Source organism: Stigmatopora argus, chromosome 3 (assembly GCF_051989625.1).
Source record: "Stigmatopora argus isolate UIUO_Sarg chromosome 3, RoL_Sarg_1.0, whole genome shotgun sequence".
Classification (NCBI taxonomy): Eukaryota; Metazoa; Chordata; class Actinopteri; order Syngnathiformes; family Syngnathidae; genus Stigmatopora; species Stigmatopora argus.
In genome coordinates, this window is record NC_135389.1 from 9112404 (window position 1) to 9134813 (window position 22410).

Sequence of the window (22410 nt, forward strand, 5' to 3'; positions counted from 1 at the left end):
TGGAATGTTGGGGTCATTCATCAGTGTCCAAAATCCTTTCTCATAGGAGCACATGCAGACAAATTGAAGTACTGAATGCCAGGGCCAAAGTGGAAATTGAAAAAAGCTTTAATTCCTCTGACATGTCAAAACCACAAGTTCGACTATCACCTAGATCAGGGGTCCCCAAACTTTTTCCTGTGAGGGCCACATAACCTTTCCCTTCTCTGATGGGGGGCCGGTGTCAGTTTGTAACAGAAAAAGTGTGACGATCGTAGGGGAGCTCAAAAAATTTATTGTTTTCCAGAAAGCCACACAACCAAATAACCCTTTCCAGGTTCTTTACAGAAAAAAAGTCAGGAAACAAATAATAACACTATTAATGAAATAAATAATAACTAAATAACCCTCTCTGAGTTATTCACAGAAAAAAAACAGGAAATAAATAACACTATTTATGAAATAAATAATAACTAAATAACTCTATCTGGGTTCTTCATAGAAAAAAAAAGCCATGGAACATTAACTTTCTGTTGTGCCATGCACAATCTTCTCCCTTTGCTCTGAAGTTTATGCACGACACCACAACCGTCATTACAGAATCCCACGTCAACATTTTGCAGCACAGTGCTTGCTGGTGAATTTGGCAGTGGACTCGTAGCGGGGCGATGAGACCCCTTTTTTCCAACTCCCGGTTCATGCGTCCCGTTATTAGACCGCGAGTTTCAGCCACCATGCTAGGAGCCCCGTCAGTCGTGATGCTAGCTAGCTTTAACCAGTCCAGGTCCAACTTCTCCATGGTTTGGCACACTTTGTCAAAAATATCCTCTCCTGTTGTAGTCCATTTGAGACTTTGGAGGGCTGCCAGATCCTCGCAAATCTCAAAGTTTGCGCTAACTCCACGAATAAAAATGAGCAGTTGCGCTGTGTCTTGCACGTCCGTGCTTTCATCCAGTGCTAATGAAAAAAAGTCAAATTCTTTCGTCTTCTGCTGCAGCTGGGCATATACATTACTCCCGATTTCTTCAACGCGTCTGGCGATTGTACTCGCCGACAGACTTACGGCATTAAATGCATCTTTCTTCTCGGGACACACTTCCTCCACGACAACATCCATACATTTCTTAAAAAACTCTCCGTTAGTGAAAGGCTTACCGTTGCTTGCTATCAGTTTAGCAACCCGAAAGCTGGCCCGAACGGATGCCTGGTTCAGCTGAGCTTGGCGTAGAAATGTAGTCTGCTGAGATAATATTCCAACTTTTAGCTTTGAGAGTTTGTCTGCTCGTATTTGGCCTTGCACGCTATCGTACTTGTCTTTGTGACGGGATTCATAGTGCCGGCGAAGATTGTATTCTTTGAATACTGCCACCGTCTCTTGACAGATGAGAAAAACAGCCTTTTCTTTGTATTTAACAAAAAAATAATCGTTTGTCCACTGCAGGTTAAATACCCTGCATTCTGAATCAATTTTTCTCTTAACTAACCTTTTCGCCATTATTCCGTTCTCAAACAGGTTCGGTTGCACAGTTTTTATATGCTTGAATAGCAAAGCAATAGTGATGGCCCCAGGGCTCCGCCCTCACCTGCGATCGTCCAGATGTCTCGCTAACACTCTGCTCACGCATGCAACGGTGGAATGCCCGCATGCATCAAAGGCAAACACTCTCCCCGCGCGTGTCACCAAAGGAGCAACGCGAAGGCCCGCTTCACTGGGATGATTTGTGGGCTCAGCAGGGGTGCAATGAACCAAACACAAGATTAAAACGTCCCAGTCTTCAAGGCCAAATAGGAAAATAAATCCGATAGCGTCTCTGGTATTGTTCAGAGGGCCGGTCCAAATGTGCCGGCGGGCTGCATCATCCCCCCCCCAAAAAAAATCAAAAAAAAAAAAAAAAAAAAAATCGATAGCATCTCTGGTATTGTTCAGAGGGCCGGTCCAAATGTGCCGGCGGGCCGGATCCGGCCCGCGGGCCGTAGTTTGGTGACCCCTGACCTAGATCTTTCCAATGATTCTGTTTGCGACTTTATTAGAATTTTACACAAATACAGTATGTATCTACTTTGAGTTCTTTTATTGTCATCTTTCAATCAGTTATTGCTCTTTCACAGATTATTCAAGGCATCAATCAAATTTGTTATCACATTTCTAACAGCACTCAAATGCAACTGGTATTGAAATACACAGGACTACACATTCTGTGGGTGGAGTGTGTTTTTGTTATTGAGGACCAAAATTCCTCTCTAGACAGCTTAGTTGTTAAACTAATTCAGCATCTTGCTAGCTATTCCGCTACCCTGCGCACCAGTGACAAGGAGACTGAACACCGGGCAAGAAGAGCAAAAGGATTCCTCCTGTTCAGTCAGCTTTAAACACAGCTCCTGTGACCCCTACACACAATAAATAGTCTTGTTCTCTGTTATTATTGAAGGCAAGAGATGAGTAAAACAGGGACACAGGGATATTGTAGTGGGTGTTAACTCCTGTCCTTTGCTCAGAAGCTAGGAATTCCCACGCCCTACTCTGAGGGCTTTCCATTTGGTTGGAGAATGCTGAAGTAATAAGCCCAGTTTGCACATTTTGTTTCCTTTCAAACTCTGATCCCATGGCATAGCTGTAGCCCCAAAGTCAAGTATTTGGGGTTAGCGAGCCAAAGTGAAAAGCAGCTCACAGATCTGTGTCTAAGGGCATTGAGCTTCTCTGAGCCAGCTCCTCTTGGGGAGAGAACGCTAAGCCAGCATAAGCTACTACCATCTGCCAGCATTGGCTTAGGGATTCTCAAAGATCAGGATTCAAAGCAAGGAGAGGTGCAGAAGTGGAGCTAATTCATTTGTCAGGCTCATCTCCATTGCAGTAACTTTCAAATAAAAATGAGTTTTCCAATAATCTTAATTTAAAAGCCACTGCTGCAAATATGATACCTAGTGTTGGCAAAAAATAGCACGCTTTGGAAACTTTGGAGTTGATAGAGTTTGAAAACCACTCCTGCCACACACGAACAATTCTCAATGACCACAAATTCACATTTAACTATTATTAACATCTGTAAAAGTTAGGGAATCCAAAAAGGTTATCGCCTGGTGATGCCATAACAAAATGATATTAATGATTGGATGATTGAATTTTTACACCGCTTTTCAAGGCGATCCAAGCACTTGGTAAATATTATTCATCTACACCCAGTTATGCCAGTGGCGATGTAATAAAATATATACTGTGCAAATTAGAACAGTAAATTTACCTGCATCACAAATTCAGGGTGGTACCGAGGATTTCCCATTTGCAGTTTGTCGTTATCTCTGCAATTTTTTTGAAAATCATAAAAAAACTGACAATAAACCAATAACAAAAAATACCTAAAGGGTTCAAATAGAATACTGCTAGCAAACCATCAGTAAAATGTATGATGTCAATTTTCATGCTCCAACTATGATTCCAGCAGTACTGTATGACGGAATATAGCAGCATCTTCCTTTGATGTACTGTGCAGTCATACGCTGGACAGTTTTGTTGCCCACTGAGCTACGGATCCAAGCTCCCCTTTTCTCTACTCTTCCCCCATACACACACATGCATGCGCGCACACACCATTCATCATCGAGGCACAAGGAAAGGAACGAGTGCAGTGCTGCGGTGAAACTGGGGATCAGTCGATGGTGGCCTTTCCAGCCCACAAGTCTCAGGCTTGTGCCATTATACTGACGTTGTGCATGAAGCAGCCTTTTGATGCTATTGATTTGAGTGGAGGGTGAATGGAAAGGAGTGATTGATGCACTTGCTGATTCTATGCAGTTGCAAACGCAGGTCAGCCTCTCTATGTATTGTTTCTATAGTTGTAAATAAAGCCATGGATGCGTGGTGCGTGACATTGCCTGTCTGTGTGCGCGTGTGTCTGCCCCTAGCTGTGTTTATACCAAACGGAGACATTCAAGCACACCATGAATAACTGTTTTTATTTTTCCCCAGAGAGAATTCACACACCACTTAAACAACAGAGTGCAGTCATATGTGCAAATATTTGTGTGTTTGATTTTTGAAGTTCTCTGTAAATATCAAAATAAAAATGCCAACAACAAAAAAAGATTAACTGCATTTTCTCTACCAGAAAGGACCCAGCAAACAAATCGACACCATCTCTGAAACGGCATGTTTGTCTTTGTTGCAGTCGTGTACTGTACAAACCAAGCCCTAAAAGTTTAGACATATTTTACTTGAACTCAAAAACACCTGTCAAGTCTGTGCTCACCCTGAAGAGTGCAGTATGAATTCCAGCCCTCTTGTGCTTATTCAGTACCAGGCCATGGTGGCAACAACCGAAGCAGAGAAAGTCCAGACTTCTCTCTTTCAGGCCACATGGCTCAACCCTCCTGGGAAAGCCCTGAAACATTCTCAGAGGCCTTTTTAACAACTCACCAGGGCATGATTCGAGGAACATCCCACCCCATCAGACTCTCTTATGATAGATGACAGAGCTCCTTACCCTTGAGAGAGAACAAATACCCTGTGGAAGGAACTCATTCCAGCTGTTAGTATCAATGATGTTCTTTTGACCATAGGGTTGAAGGACGTAGTACATACCAAAAGGGAACCCATTTGCACCCGCCTGACTTCAGTGCGGGCATGCGTGGGCTCGATTCCCGCTGTTGGCGGTATGATTTTGAGTGCGAATGGTCATCTGTCGCTGTGTGCCCTACGACTGACTGGCGACCAGTCTAAGGTGTTCTCCGCCTTTTTCCCAAACGGAACCAATTTGCACTCGCTTGACTTCAGTGCGGGCATGCGTGGGCTCGATTCCCGCTGTTGGCGCTATGATTTTGAGTGTGAATGGTCAACTGTCGCTGTGTGCCCTACCACTGACTGGCGACCAGTCTGAGGTGTTCTCCGCCTTTTCCCCGGTGCCAGCTAGGATAGGCTCCAACAAGCCTTACAAGGATGCGCGGTACGGAAGAAGAATGAATGAACCCATTTGCCTCTACTACTTTTGGACCAGGCATACCAATGCAGATTCTGCATTACTGAACTTTTCATTACATGATTCATCCCCATAATTTTAATTCAAGCTTTAGCGCTCTCCAATTACTCTTTATTTTTCTGGATTCTACTATCAGAAAAAGAAAGATGTACCATTTGGCTTTTTCTTTTGACCGTTTTAATGTTGGACATTTTTTTTAAAAGTCATTATATAGCACTTTAACTTAAGTCAAGATCTTTTCTGTTGGTAACTGGGTAATTGTCTTTCTACTGTTTTGTACTGAAATTCAATTACTATATTAATTTTCAAGGATATAGTTTTTGATTTATTTGTCCACTAAAATCTTTTCAAATTACAAAAAATATAGTTTTTTGACAAATATTAGTACATGTTTAAAATGTGATTAAGATTAATGACAGTCTGTCATTAATTAGATAAAACATTTTAATCAAGTTATATCCCTAATACGGGTGTGCATATACATATATGAGGCCACTTCTCTGTCATTTGAGAACCAATTGTCTTGAAACTTGGTACCTCTGTAACATGGGGCACTATCCATTGATCATCAAGCCCAATATTTGATACTTGAATCAAGGGTGATTATTTAATTGCAAAATTCTTGTATATGCACACAGCTTTCAGACTGTTAGTGTGCTTGGAGACACTAACACACACTTTTTCCCCCCACAGAATTTCCTAGACCGAAATGCTTCTTCCTTCGTAGATTTTTCTCACTAAAAGAAACATTAGATGTTAGAAGATATATGGTTCGGCAATAAATCCTGTACTCCCCATGCTTTTTCAGGACGATATTCTCTTTTTAATGCATTTAATGTGACGAGTGAGGTTTTTGCCGATCATTAGCATATAATAATCATTACAGGCCTAATGGTCTTGTCTGCTGTTCCATGTCTTGATCAACTGCCTGATTCTCTCGTTGGAATCTTTTTATACCCTCCTCGCCTTCATCTCTTTCCCCATTTTCTCTTCCCATTCCAGCTACATTTCTGTCCATTAAAAAAACCTTGGTAAATACTCCCCACTATCAGAATTGCTACAGTTACTTTGAAAAAGTAACTTTAAGTCAGGGTCAGGTTTAAACAGCACAGAGATCTTTGGTTAACCCAAAAAAAAAAGAGTGAAACAGGTGAGTCTCCTTTAACAACATCTCTGCTTTATTATTCAGGAAATCCTTGTGCACTTGTTGTGCAATCAAAAATTTACTTTCAGCACGCTGCACTACATTTACATTTTACATTAGACAAAATCACATTGTTCAATCACTAAACAAAGAACTTTGTAAATACAAAGTAGAGAGCTGACCACTGTTTTCTAAGCTTACGGTTTAGGAAGAGAATTATATTTTGAATTTGGTGAGCAAATCAAATATGCTTTGTTTTCTTATTTCATTTTCATATAAACCTTTTGTTTGAGGACTTGACATTGTTTGATCTCCTCTCTTTCAAACATATGTCTGATAAGGGCCATGAATTAATGATATTTGTTAAGTGAAATGTCAAGTTGTTAACACATATGACATTATGCCTGGCTCGCTGCATGCCTGAAGCGGTTAGAAAAGAAAGAAAAATAGTTCACAATGTTGCACTTCTCATCACTGCGGCAATCTCTCCCCAATCTATCAACGAACTCATGCCGTTCACTAAAAGACTGCTGAGAGACCACTGGGAGATTGATGAGATCATCGATCGGATAAAGTCATCAAGTCCCATTAATTATAGCGAGATTGGGACTGTTTTGATCACTCAATGGCTGCCCAATAATCTCCCTGTTGTGTAAAAAATAAAAAATAAAAAGGGCTTTTGCAGATGCATCGAAATTCCCCTTTCCAGTTGCTACATTGCTCTTAGTACTGTGAAAAAGCCCACCAATCCATCTGTAATTGAATGCCCCTGACTTGAAGATATTTCAACTTAAGGCTACGATAGCCCACCCACCTTGCATGCTAGTGTATTTCTTCATTGCGCCCTCACAGTATAAACACAATGAATGAGCTTGTCGACAGTTCACTCTAAAGTGTAGTTTTTAAAGTGCTTCAGGTCATTGCAAGATTGAGCTTAAAGAAACAGCTGTGACAGGAAATCAAAACAGTGCAATTAGCTGGCACTTTGTACCTTACTTTCCACCCAAAGCCATCCGGGCTAGGCTCACCTGGAGCCCAAACAAATAAAAGGTGGTTTTAGAATTGTGAAACTGTAAAATAAACCGTGATTTTTTTTCTTTCAAATTCAAGATATAGAAATTCCTCGCAGCACTGATTGGCCAAAGAATGTAACGTGATCCTCTGCAGCCAGTGATGGTCAAGGGGGGCATGTTATCGTGTACAGACATGGGTCAATGTTTCCTGACCTCCGCTGCAGAGGCTCCACCGAACTCTGACACCCACTCACCGAACCCCTAGGGTTCGATCGAACCCAGGTTAAGAGCCACTGGGATAAGTGGTACTGAAAACAAATAAATGAACTCTGTTATTTGTCAAGAATGGGCCCGTACCGTTAACTCTCATTTGGAAAAAAAAGGATCTATCACCCATTATCTCGTGCCAAACATCCCTATTCGCATTCTGCATGATTGCACTGTAGATTTTCACTGGTATTTTTAGATTTCTACCATTGTGTTCCACTTTGCTTTTGATTGAGGGTCTTACTAAAAATATCAGATCATTTTTATTCAGAAAGACATTTTTGTTCAGTGAATAACAGGATTTGATTTAATTGTACAACGTTGCATCAGTAAGAGTATAAGTGAGGAAAAGCAATGGTCCAACCTGCTGAGAATAACTGCTCTAGCGAATATCCTCACTGCTGCGTGAGCTATTAATTGTTATCACCACCTATTCTGTTTACCTCTTTTTTTAGTTCTCATCCCTTACTTCAATGTGTGCCGTACGATGGCTTAACTGTACCTTGACTTTAAGCTAACACTGCACAACACCTTGCAGCGCCTAAGCACATTATAAGAATCAATAACGCAAGTGGTTCACTCTCTTGCTGTTTTTATGATTCAAATAAACCCTGGAGAGCAATTCAAGGAAGTGTCACTACACTTATGAAGTCAACAACTGCATTACAGACTTAAAGTCACAAGCCATTTTACATCACTGTTGGCAATAAACCACGTCTTCACACATCATCATACATCACATTTATTTCAGCATTCCAGAAGCCCATTAAAATCACAGCTAAAGCCTATAGTACAGTTACTTTATTTTCATCGCTAAGTCCCCCGTATTTTTGCCCACTGGCTCACTGTGCGTTCGGTGCTGTAATTGGGAGAAGATTTTTCATACACATCCATAGGGAATATTAGCAGGTTACTGTTTCTGGTGGTGATTCGGCCAGCAGAAAAAGTTGCACTGGTCTGGACGACTCACATTTGTTCTCATCTAAAATCGATGTTAAATGCAAACATTCAGCTAATTTCAGTTTCATACTGTTTTATTAAATGTGGTGTTCTGTTTATTTTGTAGGATTGGTCAAGCTTGGAGTTCACTGTGTAACATGCCAGAAAGTCGCCATTAAGATCGTCAATCGAGAGAAACTCAGCGAGTCTGTACTGATGAAGGTAAGACAACTTATTTATGAATGCCCAGTTGTCTCCTAATGTCAACATGTTTTGTTTATTTGTGGGCATATAAACATTGCTGCTCAACATGAAAGGATAAGAGCGTCTCCAGTCTTAATTTGTGTTTAATCTCCAGTGTTGTGTTTAAGGAAGAATTCTGCCATAATCTATTTTCATCTATCTGAACGTTGTAATGTTTTATCTGGCATAGTTTTCTTGTTAGTTTCCACATTTGGAAAACTTGTCATTCCCTGTAGCACTTTGTTTTAGTTAACTAGGCTCACCGTTTCTTCTATATATTTTTTTTTGTGTTAACTGCCAGACTGACAAGGTGATGTAGAGATCAGAAGTCGCTGTCCTCAATTGCAGGACCCCTTGTTCTCCTCGTCTTTTGAGGCTAGATCTTTATGACTGGCTGTGTGTTGCTTGTCACTCTGCAGAATAAATCTGGGATGATCAGACGCCTCTGTCATGCCTCCTCTACGGTTATGCAATCATGCCCTTCTCAATACTGAGACGATGTGCAAACCTGCTACTTTTGAGCAGGCATGACAGAAAGTCCTTGGAGCTCAAGGCTAAAACAATGCGTGAAAGTGTGACAAACACACCTTCAATAAACCAATGTATCTGTTAGACTAACTTGGTTTGAACCCTCGACAAAGGCCCCATTTGATTATTTTTGGAAAGGCAGGCATTTTTGTTCGTTTTTTTAAGACCTGAAGGTAATGCCTGTGAAACAGACAGACAATCCCTTTATATATGACACACTGGGTTGGTGTTTTTTAATTATGAATTCACTGTGATCATTTCCCCCTTGATATTCGTGAGGATGGTCCTATAAGAACGTTATGGTTCCTTTATATACGTCATTAGTGAGTTTATTGTGCTTCCTGAACAATAATGTGATTTTTTTTCAGTTGTTTCAATTCAGTTCTCTATCCGTTTTTTTTCCTACCCATAAAAAGTAATTGTTTTGTAGAGGGTCTTGTTTTTTTTATTATAAGAAAATGGTGATGTTGTTAATTTGTCACCAAGCAGATGATAATGTAATGGCAATAAATGTTTATTGCGGACGCCCTTTGGGAAACTTTTCACAAGATTCCCAAAAAACACAATAATCTTCATGGCATTTATCTTGCACAATTTCAAACATCAGACTGATTGAATGACTATAATTGTGTAACTGATATAAGGATGCCATTGAATAAAACTGTAATCTTGTGGCTCTTAAAAAATAATGGACAAAACAAAGTCATAGATTCAACGGAAAATGATGTCTTTTAAATTAAAAGTATGCAAGTATGCTTGTATGTACATATGTATGTATGTCAATTGCCAAGACAGTATTACAGTGTATGTGAACATTGCATTGAATTTGACAACGGGTGCTTGAAAGCGCCACATCATGCAACCCACATTTTATTTTCAGCTTCACAGTCCTGCCTGGTGCCTCTTTTCTGTTATTGATTGCTCAAAGAAACACCACCACCAGGATCATTTGTTTATTCAATATTCCTTTTGATGGCTAGAATCATAGATTTTGTGCATGATTTAGGATTTATATGGTGTTTGATGTTTGTCAGCTCAACCGCTGAGCATTCCTGAGCCTCTCAAATTTGTCATTTTTCAAAATTGGCCTCAGTTTTGATGCCACAGAAAGCAACAATAAACTGGTGGCAGAAAACTGTCTTAAACAGGACACCCGCTGAGGCTGTACTGTAATTGTTTGCTTAAGAAATTGAAAGCAGGGTTGCAGACTTGCTTACACTACAGAATCTGCAAATGGAAAATAAATTCCTTCATTTGCATCTCGTCTGCGGGAAAATCCTTCACTCGGTGAAATGCCTTGGCTGCGCTGATGGTGGTATTTGATAAGCAGTCAGCATTAATAATCCCCTTGGTTTAACAACATCTCCCCAGTTCACACTGAACTCTCATGCAGACATCTTTTAATTATTGTTTTCTCTGCTCCACGATAGTCCCAACACTTGACATTTCCAAATTTGGAATGCATATTATCACGTAGTACAGGAATGCTCAATTACTGTACTTACTTTTCCCAATTAACTGTTTCAATTTTCATGATCAGGTAATACATGTTTTTACTTCCACGTTTTCAGTGTGAATATAGTAATCAATAGCTAAGTAATTTTAGTCATTTGGGTGGAGTTCGCATGTTCTCCCAGTGCTTGCCTGATCACATTTTCAGAGGCTCGGAATCAGGTGTAAGAGCTCATCTATTTAAAATGTTTTTCGTTATTTTCATTTTTACGTGTAAACCTATTGGCCGCCATGGCGTGAGACGTCCAATCCATATTGCCTGCTAGAGCCAGGCAAATTGGATTTGGAGATCTATCTATCATCGTCAATGGCGGTGAAACATGATTTTCTAGTTAAAATGGTTTGTATATTTTTAACAATTAATTGCAGCAAATGAGTTAAGAGCTACAAGAAATAAAATAGCTCAGAGGTCAAAGGATTAGTGATATCCCTGAGCCGATCACGTGATAGGAAATCGGGCCCAATTACGGAAATTTTAAAAGATAGGAGTGGAGTAGAAAAAGACTAGGTTTTTTAAGGCTATAAATTCACAAAATTAGATATAGAAGGATATCTATCGTTAAAAGAAGAAAAACTTATGTTTCGTAAGAAATCAATAAATAATTGCTTAGGCATCGGTACTCTGTAACGGCAGACCCTCAAAATCAGGTGACTTTGACTTGAGTGCAAAAATATGTGATCAGGACAACCCTGGTCTCTTCTGCTTGTGTGGCTACCAATCCACACAGGTAAGACAATTTGGAACTCTGAGGTAAGAATTTCTACCAATGGAAAGTGTTGATGATATTGTTGCTTAATATATAGTAAGTCATCTAACGATGGGGAACTGGTTATCTTGAAGTCAGCACCCACATTTCCATATTCTCTTACTTCAGCACATCTGTTATGTGTAGCTCACTGGCTGGCTGTGAGAGCCACCAAATCACATTTGGAGAGGTCTTTTTTTATTATGCTAATATCTTGGGTTCCCCACAGTGCCATTAGAGAAAGCAAGTTCTCTTTCTACCGATAGGAGTGTGCAAATGTGTGTGTAATACCACTAAAGTCACCTTCATATTTACAGTATATCTACAGTATTTCCATCGCCCCTCTTGCCCTAATGCCCTTTGCCTGAGTGGTCCTGGGAATTGGGAGTGGATGTGCAAAGGACAAGACAATTTGAATTAATTGTCATGATCTGCGTGTGCACACACGCTAAGATTATTACGCCACGCAATTTTGGGGATACTTAATGTGTAATTTAGAGCACAAATGCCACAGGGAGTAACTGAGTCTATTACCTTCAAACAATTCTAGGTCGGATATTATTTATTACCAAATAACAATCAAGCATGATCATACCAAAGGTTGAAATTTTTTGCTCTATATTAACACTCATCAAATCAATCTGCTTGTTTGAAATTATAACTGTCGTAATTATCACCACATTATGCATAATTTAAAAAAAACGTGTTAAATAAAGCTGGCAACGTCCTTTCATTCCTGAAAATGAGATTTATTAACACTGTTTGCTGACATATTTAACAGAGCAGTTACAGTATCAGGCTAATGCGGCATGCACAGCAGGGTGAAGAGCCATTTTGACTTTAAAAAGAAGCTCATATCAAAACACAACTCCAGCAGTCACTTATTCCTTAGAGCTCCAACATTGAATATTTGTGCAGGTGACTGTTGTTGTTTACCCAAGCATTATAATAGGAGGGAAGAGGAAAAGCTTGGTCAAATTATTTATTATTATTTTCCTAAAAAGTACAGGACACATCAAATAATACTTCCAGACTACAACCCCATTGCTGGTAAGTACACTTCGACAAGCTATAGTAGTGATTTCAAATGCCTGTATCAATACAGGCTTTAATCCGCTGTTTAGTTTTAGGGCAGGTTAAATTGTTACAAGACGTTACGTCTAACATTTAACTGAGAGACCAGAGTATTTTTGGAGTATAGCAGTGTGGGTCTTTACTATTGATATTTTCCTCATATTTCCCTCTGATATAGCAAGCTGGTATCAACTTTCGCTGCCAGTGCTGTTGGGCTAGGAACAACTAATTAGCCAGAATGACTTGTTCTGCTCCTCGAGCATCCCAGCTTCAAAGTCCCTCTGTGGAATCCTAATAAGAATAGCTAAGGGGGAGGGGTTTCAAGGAGGTGTTATGGTGTGAATGGAGAGATAGAAAGGCTGGAGAGAAGTTTGAAAAATGTATCTGAAGGAAATGGATAAGGTTATTGTGCACTTGTTGGCACAGTGATGTTTTTTGTACGCCGTCTCTTAATGTTTGTCAAATGGGAGAAAGTTTTTTTTAAAAAGAAAGAAAGAAAGAGAAACATATCGAACAAGAACAGTGGATGAGCTGAAGAAAGATTGCTAGAATACCAGTAGGTAGCCCCGACGGCTGGACACTAAAGAATGGATCAATAGCGATTCTGTTTTCTGCAGTGTTAATTAAGAGAATCAATAGTAATTTTAATTACAAACCGTTTTTTCACAGGAAAGGGTATTACACGTCTTTTATAAGACCATGTTAATGGAGCAATGTGTAAGATTTCCACTTCAATTACTTACCATTATTGATTAAATGGCCTTAGAACTTCAGTAGACATTAAAGAAACATCTTTTTTGGACATTCCTCTAACATGGATCTCAATGGTGAAGCTTAGATTTCTCCAGTTTAAAAGTCGATCGTCAGCCTTTAAGCATTATTGTTTTAATTCTGTGCTTACCACCAGTCCATCACGACACATATTTTTGTCTTTGTCCAGGTTCAAAGAGCCCTTTAGTCAAGTACATACATATACATTTCACTACTAGTACATTTACTAATAATACACGTGCATTTACCTGATACTACATGTACGTGTACTTGTGTGTGCTAGTACTAAAAGTATGTGCGTGTAGTTCTACTACAAGTAATTGTACTTGTACTACAGATGTGAACTAATACTACAAATGTCTAGTGGGTATGGTGTGTTCAGGGTGATGAGCTGTTTTGCTTTTATGCCAAGCATATCGTTTTGCATTGTGGCCGAAAAGTTTGACTTTGGTTTCATTTGACCAGAGCACCTTCTTCCACATGTTTGGTGTGTCTCCCAGGTGGCTTGTGGCACAATTTAAAAACAAGACTTTTTATGGATATCTTGGAGAAATTACTTTTCTTCTTGACACTCTTCCATTAGGTCCAGATTTGTGCAGTGTACGACTGATTGTTGTCCTATGGGCAGACTCAGCTGTAGATCTCTGCATTTCATCCAGAGTGATCATCTCTTGGCTCCATTTCTGATGAGACTTCTCCTTGTTCGAGGTGAAAGTTTAGAGTGACAGGCAGATCTTGGTAGATTTGCAGTGGTGTGATACTGCTTCCATTTCAATATGATTGCTTGCACAGTGCTCCTTGAGATGTTTAACACTTAGGAGATCTTTTTGTATCCAAATCCAGCTTTAAACTACTCCACAACAGTATCTCGCACCTACCTGCCGTGTTCCTTGGTCTTCATGATGCTCTCTGTAATTTAAACAGAACCCTGACATATCACAAAGCAGGTAGATTCATATGGAGACATGATTACACACAGGTCAATTCTATTTATCATCATCAGTCAAAATTGCATCATTCAGAGATCCTTTCTGAAATTCTGGAGTGAGTTTGTCTCACTGAATGTAAAGGGGCCAAATAATATTGCCCACCACACTTTCCAGTGTTTTTTTGTATAAAAGTATAAAATATCCAATAGATTTCATTCCACGTCATGATTGTGTCCCACTTATTATTTTGTACTACAACCGCATGTACTTGCACTAAAAATGTGCACTTGCGTGTTATAGTAAGTCTACTAGTATTGCAAGCATATGTATTTGTGTTTAATTTTACTAACAATATATCAAACGGCACACCAAACCCATGCAATTTCTCCAGAAATTGTAATTTTTTGACTGAAATGCAACATTTAGTATGATATGGCAAAATATTTTTCTGGAGGCCCAGAGGCACGTTCTTCACTTTAATATTTCGATCCGGGTTGCAGTAGCGTTTTTGGCGACCAATCTTAAATATGGCTCCTTTAACAGCTCACTGTGTGTACAGCTTTATTGTAAAGTTTAGTTCCAGATAATAGTCGGATGTGCTTGAATATGCCTGAAATAATTTATGAACTAAAGAAATGGAGAAAAACAAGTGCTGAGGTAGAGGCAGATATTGCAGTGGGCGGGCAAAGAATCCCACCTGCTTTAATCTTGTTATTTCAACATTTCGGTGACACCACTATAGCCTCTTTGTTCTGCCATTTCTACCTGCGCTCCTAATGATTATAGATTGACCATTCACTCCTATCTCTGTTTTGCTGCAGGTGAAGTGGATATAGAAATGCTTTCAACACACACATTAAGTCCCACACTCCCTCTAAAGATATTTTGAGTTAGCGTGTGTGTATGTGTGTGCCTGTGTGTGTCCTGCGGATTTAATGCAGAAACGCAGTAAAATAAATGGCTTTCATATGTTGCAGCCCTTCTTGTTGATCCATCAGATTGGCTTCGTGGAAAGCCACAAGCCAGAGTTTTGTACTATATGCCTTAGAGGATAGTAGCATGGAATTATGATGGGTGTTTGCTCAGAGCAGTATTAGGTTCAAGTCTCAATAAGTATAGTCTCATCTCATTTCATTTTCTGAACCGCTTTATCCTCATTAGGGTCGCGGGGGTGCTGGAGCCTATCCCAGCTGACTCCGGGCCAGAGGCGAGGGACATCCCGAATCGGTGGCCAGCCGATTGCAGGGCACAAGAGACGGACAACCATGCACACTCACACCCATACCTAGGAGCAATTTAGAGTGTCCAATCAGCCTACCATGCATGTTTTTGGAATGTGGGAGGAAACTGGAGTACCTGGAGGAAACCCACACAGGCCCGGGGAGAACATGCAAACTCCATACAGGTGGACCGACCTGGATTTGAACCCAGGATCCCAGAGCTGTGAGGCCGACACGCTACCCACTTACCTCCGGGCCGCCCTATAAGCATAGTATGTATTAGGGGTCGGGAACATTTTTGATGGAGAGAGCCATGAACAATTCATATTTTTTAAATGTTAATCCTTGAGACCCATGCTCCGAATTTAAAAGTCAACATACAAGAGAATGTTTGCCTCTAAACCACTTTTAAAGTACAAAAAGTCTCTGAATTATTTTGACAACATTGTTACGTTGTTGCTAATCAATGAGTATCAATGAGAATATCCATGCAGAAGAGTGTAATGAAAAAAAATGATTGGAGGCTGTGTCAATGCCACAATGCCAATGTCACGCTCCTATTCCTGCGCTTTCTCACCAGCAGTTTCCATAGTTTGCTTCATAGGTTAGCGGAGAGCCATATGCACCCATCAAAAGAGCCATATGTGGCTCCCGAGCCATAGGTTCCCTGCCCCTGGTAGGTATGATAATTATTTTGGCTCATTCAGTGTATTTTCTCCTGCTATATTTTGCCTTGCCATATAGCACTAACTTCAACCCCTCTTCTCTTGTCTTCAATTACTAGCTCACTCTAATTCAAATTCATTGCAACCATATACTCATTAAAAGTTTAAAACATGCTGTGAGGAATATCCGCTTCTCTCTCTCTTTCAATTTTGGTGCTTCAAAAGACACAACTACATTTAACTGTGGGATAGAAGTAGAGGATTGAAAACCCACTTGACTTATGTCACTTTGTCTCATTCTAAATAAAGTTTATTTAGTTTGAAAATATTATTGTTTTTATGGTTCTGGCAATATACGACATTAAACGCATGAAGTGTTTGGTTGATTCTTAAGACTGTGTAAGATATGGTCTCAATGTGCAGAAATGAAATGGAGCGAGACAAGTCAAGTTGTAAAATGATCCAAATGATCCCCCACTGAGCTCGAGTGGAGACGTACAAGCATCTGATGCGATTTCATGGGCTTCTACTTCCGATTGGATGCATGTGCTGCTGAAACACTTGAAATGCTGATCCATAAAGAATGATTTTATTTACATTCCTAGATTGTTTTCATTTTTATTTAGTGTTCAAAGTATTGTTAAAATTGTAGTTAGCATTGGGCATGAGTTCAGTTTCGGCCAGTATCTTACAGCTGCTCGTATCGGATATCGATGGAAAAGAGCTGACCCATGTCTCATTAAACAGCATATGTGGACGCCAATGTGCCTGTACAAAGAAACTACAGCATTGCAATACAATAATTGATGAGCAATGAAGTGGAAGTTACATGACATGGCATTTTGCCGTTAACAGCAATGTTGTTATACTGTAAATCTATTTCAGTACAAGACCCTGCTATCACTGTAACTGACAGCTTCTAGATCTTTATGTACTGTAGTTGTGCATTCATTGTATCCATGAGACACGTAAACTCACACACATTCATGTCTCCCTGGAATGCCCAGTGGGACTGTCAGTGACCGTCAACAGTCACTTAGGTCATCTAGGAATAATACTTGTGAAACAAAGAATGCCTGCTGGGCAATCTAACAATGCATGACCCGAGCAATTAAATAATAATGTCAAAATGTAGGTTGTGTTTTTACTATATGGTACAGTCAACTTTGTATGAATGTGATTGATTGTAGTACTTTAGTACTTTCCCCTCAATTTCCTGATTGCGTCACTTTGTGTGTTGAAGCAGAAGTACATCCCTGATGAGTTTTGTCTATATTACAGCTCAGAGTAATACAGGTCATCTCAGTTGACCAGCCTTACACTACATTGTTCCTGATATTGAGTCCAATGTGTGACCAGTATTGAGTAGTCTCAGATGTCAGTGATTAGGCTCTGTTTTAATTTTCAGGGATAATGAGAAAAGCTGAGCGAGCCACAGTTAGGTCATCACCCTGTCTGCTTGGATTCCTATAGCGAAATAAGATTTGTTGTTCATGAGTTGCTCACTTTCATTGTAGTGTTGTGACATTGGATTGGATTGGATAACTTTATTCATCCCGTATTCGGGAAATTTCATTGTAACAGTAGCATGAAAAGGCATCGTTATAAGTTAGACAGTACAGTCGCAAAGGCCGCAGAACAACAAAGCAAAAGCACAAAGTACAAAGTAAATGGGATCATTAAGAATCACCATTCAAGACATCCATTCACACCAGTGTTAGTGGTATCCTACCCTTATTAAGTAAGCTCTATTTAATAGTTTATGAAACAAGGGCTACAATAAAATTAGTTGTTGAACGTAAACACATTCCTGGTAAAGAATTGTTTTCGCTCTCTATGGTACCAACACTAATAGTTCATATATAGGATTTAATTCTATATCAGCTCTCTTAAGTGTCCTGAGGCTATTGGAATTATTTATTGTTTGTGGCCTGCAATTGGCTTGCCCAGAGTACAAATTAATAGTTAATTTTGTTTGTTTGCAGTTCTGAGTCCACCCACGATTGCAGTGAGTATAAGCTGAATGGAAATTGGGTGGATGAATGATTCAGATGCAGGCTTTTGGACTTTTACAATGCAAAAACTTTGCACAATTGCTCAGTAGCAACTTTCTAGCAAGCCTTTGAATATTTTGTCATAGCTGCCCATTCTGGCACCTATTGAGACGTTCCTCCTCAACATGACAATAGCCCCTATTATAATTGGCAAAAGCCAACATTATTATGCATTCATAATGGTACTTCAGCGTGGGTGTGCTGTTCTACCGTGAAGTGTGGAGAAAATATACACTCCCAAAAATGCTTGACCTCCACCACCTTATACACTGTATTTATTCCAACACTTGTTTCAAACCATAAAAAAACTAAATTTGTGGATTAAATGAATGCTTGTCTGTTATGTCAAATAAATTCATAGTATTTATCTTTCCATTTTCATTTTCCATCTCCATACCATTCAAGGTCACCTTATCAAGCCAGCTCTGTAAATTATCTTTCCGAAGGTTAGTCAAAAAACCTGACAAAAAGACATTTTGGATGAGTGACGCGCCACCATAACAAAGCCAACTGTCTGCCCATCAATAATAAATCACTGCTGTGGGTGGCTTGTGCACCTGCTCAGTGAATACCCGCTCACACAACCATTGGACTGTTGTAGTCCATTCAAAGAAACTAACTGGAGTTCCAAACAATTCATGATCTCACCTTCTGACATCAGGGCCTCTCCCATTAGACTCTGTTATGACCAAGGGCCATGTCTGTTCCTGTGAAATAATGTAGTCTAAAGCCATGAAAGTGGCAGCTTGATTTATCTATGAGCATCGCAGATCTAAGTAGAACCAAAGAATGAACGTTTGATGGGAGAAAAAATATTGTATTTGTTATGGTATATGTTATACGGTATTGTTGGTAAGTGGAGGCTAGCAAAAAAAATCAGGGATAATTAACAAGATTTGAAAAGGCTTTAGATGAGTAAAAGATAAGGACTAACAGAGACACTGGATATTGATTTACACGTAGCATTGATTCAAGTAGATATAAGGAATACTACCTCGTCACAAAGAACTACCAACGCAGCAATTATCAGAAAAGCCTGCTGAATTTGTGGATGCATTACAATCGTGATACATAGACAAGATTAAAGTCTGAAAGTTTTGTCCAAATTTTCATTTAATGGCCTGCTTGCAATTTGGGCTGAAACTCTCTGTAGTTCTCAGTGGGCTCACCTCAGTAAATAGAATCATGGCTTTTAGAAAAAATGCTCAAAATGCAGGCTACATATTTACTTGTAGCAGAAGAAGAAATTCTGTAAATAAATTAAACTTTGCTTCTTTTTTTTAAATTGATGGAATAATTACAATTATAATTGATTCCAAATCTATTATTTAGTGATAGCCCTATATATAGAACAGTTTGGCTACACTGTCTCTGCACTAATATTTTTCCCCACTCACTCACAGATGTCTCATCTCATCTTCTGAACCGCTTTATCCTCACTAGGGTCGCAGGGGGTGCTGGAGGCTATCCCAGCTGACTCAGGCCAGAGGCGGGGGACACCCTGAATTGATGGCCAGCCAATCGCAGGGCACAAGGAGACAAACAACCATTCACGCTCACACTCATACCTAGGTGCAATTTAGTGTCCAATCAGCCTACCATTCATGTCTTTGGAATGTGGGAGGAAACCGGAGTACCCAGAGAAAATCCACGCAGGAGCACATGCAAACTCCATACAGATGGACCGACCTGGATTTGAACCCAGGACTCCCACTGTGAGGCCGACGCACTAACCACTCAGCTGCCGGGGCGCCCTCACACATATCAATAGATGCAAAAACGGATGGTTAAAAGTATAGCTCACGCTTCACTGGTAGTGATCAGTGTGTACGGATGAGTGTTTGAGCGGCTGTGTGGATGTATACATATGCCAAAAACATGGCTGGATGAAAAGTTGACTGTTTATGTCAAGGAGACCAAGCTGTGCTGTCACCTCTTGTTTTACTCACTACTCAGTTGAATACTCCCCTGCCATAACTATTCGCCTCCTTCATACTTCTGTGTATCGTTTAGTGTAGTGTTCTATATATATGTGACTCACTGGAAGAGTGGTTAGCACACCCATTTCTGAGATCGAGGGTTCAATCGCCAGTGGCCTACCTGTGCATGTGTGGCTTTTCCTGGGTAGTCCGGTTTCCTCCCGCATCCCAAATACGTGGTAGGCTAGTTGAACAATCTAAATTGTCCCTAAGTCTAAGTATGCATGTGAACGGTTGTTTGTCTCAGTGTGCCCTTGTATTTTTTTGTCATTACTATGGCTCCTAGGCAAGCATAGCCAATCCACTGAGTATTTAATTTTCTGAAACAAATCACTCCCTGGTAGACTTTGATCCACAGATTTGAGCATCACAGGACCTTTCAGTTATTGGCCGGGGGGGTATGATAGAATTGTCTGTTTTTCCTCTTTGTACATGAATGAGAGAGACCAGTGTACCAAAAAGTGCATAAGCGTGTGAGATGACAGAACTTGCCATCCAATATTTTCCCCTCTGAAGTTATTGGCCAGCTTCAGGATTGTTCTGACAACAGACATATCTAATGTCTTTGCATCATATCTGTTGCTGCCTGTCTGTCTGATCCTCTCTGCTCACTGAACTCTGAGCGCCATGTTATTGATGTTCTCCATCGTACGTTTAATCATCCATTCTGAGTTAGGCACATGATTTAAAGAATCAATATTGAGGTCAATGTTAAATAGGGTTCCATCTTCTTAGAATAGAGTGAAATGTATGACCACCTATGCATGTACACAGCATCTTATTTTTCCCGTTTGTCTTGGAAGGTATACTGCCATTATTTGTCACCTGTTTCAGTGCAATATCTTGCTCAAAATTTACAACAGCCTTCAAACCAGTGATCTTATAAGAGTGAGTCATACGCAAGATAGTGACAGCAGAAACTCATGTCCAAGACAACTGAACTCAAATACCAGTCAGCAAAATGAAAACATAGATGCTTATTTGGTAACATCATCCTGGATGATTTGAAAAGATTATCAGAGCCGTCATATCCCGGAAAGCTGTGTGCCTTCACCCTAATTCAAAGATCAATTGCATGCAATGTTTTGTTTCTCTTGTATTTAGAAGTTTTGTGATTGCTTTCCTGCAAGTTTCACCAGTAGTCATCGCTAAGGATGTTGTTAATATAGCAATCCTCCTCTGTGCCGGAGCCTATCGATCCTTTTAACTTGGCAGGATATGAAGCTGATGGATTCCCTGTAGGTCAAAGTGTTGCCAATCAGCCCATCGCAATGTGTTCCTGTTTTGACGTGTTTGTCTAATGACGGCTCGCCAAGAACAATAACCACACAATTAACCAGACAAATGATCTTCCTGTCAATGAAACACTTTGGCTTTTACATTCATGTGATCAGACCTTGCCTGTGCTCACTATTCTTCCTCGGGGAAAGCTGCTTCGTTATTATTAATTAAGATAATCGTGAGCTTTTGGAATTGTGAGAGTAGTATTTACAAAAAAGGAACCATTAAGTAGGGCCTTTATCCAAATTTCTAAATTCATGGTTTCATAACACAACATGGACACAGCTTTGTGTTTTATTGGGGTGTCTTAGTTACTTAGTAACTCGGTTTGCGTGTCAACCAGGGGGTATTTCGCAGATCCTACCCATAAAGAGCGTTTAATGCTCCAAACCACTCACCTTTGTTAGTTAATGAACAGCTTAATCTTGCAATAATCGTGTGGTTTTACAGTTAAGTCACCACATTAACTTAATCCTCGTGCTTTCTTTCAATTATTGAAAAGTGGGTGGCTGGAGGTAGCTTAACAAGCCTGCTGCTGGCTTTGCAGCATTTCGACAGCTCATCTCGCCTTGAATCCCATGTAGCATTAGTCTCTCTGCAGGGATCTCAGCTGCCTGCTAGAGAGGCGCCGTCAGCCCGTTTTTATCCATTCAACTCAGTGCCAGGTGAAAGTGTCACGATGCACTGCTGCTCATAATGCTCATTAGTCTCGATTAGCCCCAATTAGTTAAACCGTTACGAACACTGAAGGCAAATTTGCAGGTATGTTGACGTAGGAAGGTCTTCTGTTTTCAACTAGTGGCCACGTAATCAAGAACAACCATTCATGTGTCCTCTTTAAAACAGTGCATGTTGCATGACACTGAAGTAAAATAAAAGCTCCCAAAGGCACGCAAGATTTTTTTTTTCCCAAATGACATTGAGGCAATGGTGTCTTTCTACTCCTCTGTTTGTCAAATCTAAACCCAAGGGATGGAGGAAGAAGCAGAGGACAGGGGTGAGCACAAGGCTGTGAGCCCAGTGGGTCAGCAAGGGGCTTTAGATAAAATTCAAACAAGTAGGATCCGTGCTGACATTCAATGGTGGCAGGTCATGC

At 40.1% G+C, this 22410-nt stretch overlaps 1 protein-coding gene across 6 annotated transcripts in view; it reads left to right on the forward strand.

Annotated features, from left to right (window-relative positions):
* The window catches only part of LOC144071293 (serine/threonine-protein kinase BRSK2), a 148208-nt gene that overhangs the window by 71325 nt on the left and 54473 nt on the right, over positions 1-22410 (forward strand). For all 6 annotated transcript variants that reach the window (XM_077596261.1, XM_077596264.1, XM_077596265.1 and 3 more), the window contains exon 2: positions 8440-8534. In XM_077596261.1, the coding sequence (XP_077452387.1) occupies positions 8440-8534 (95 nt within the window). The remainder of the gene's footprint in view (positions 1-8439; positions 8535-22410) is intronic.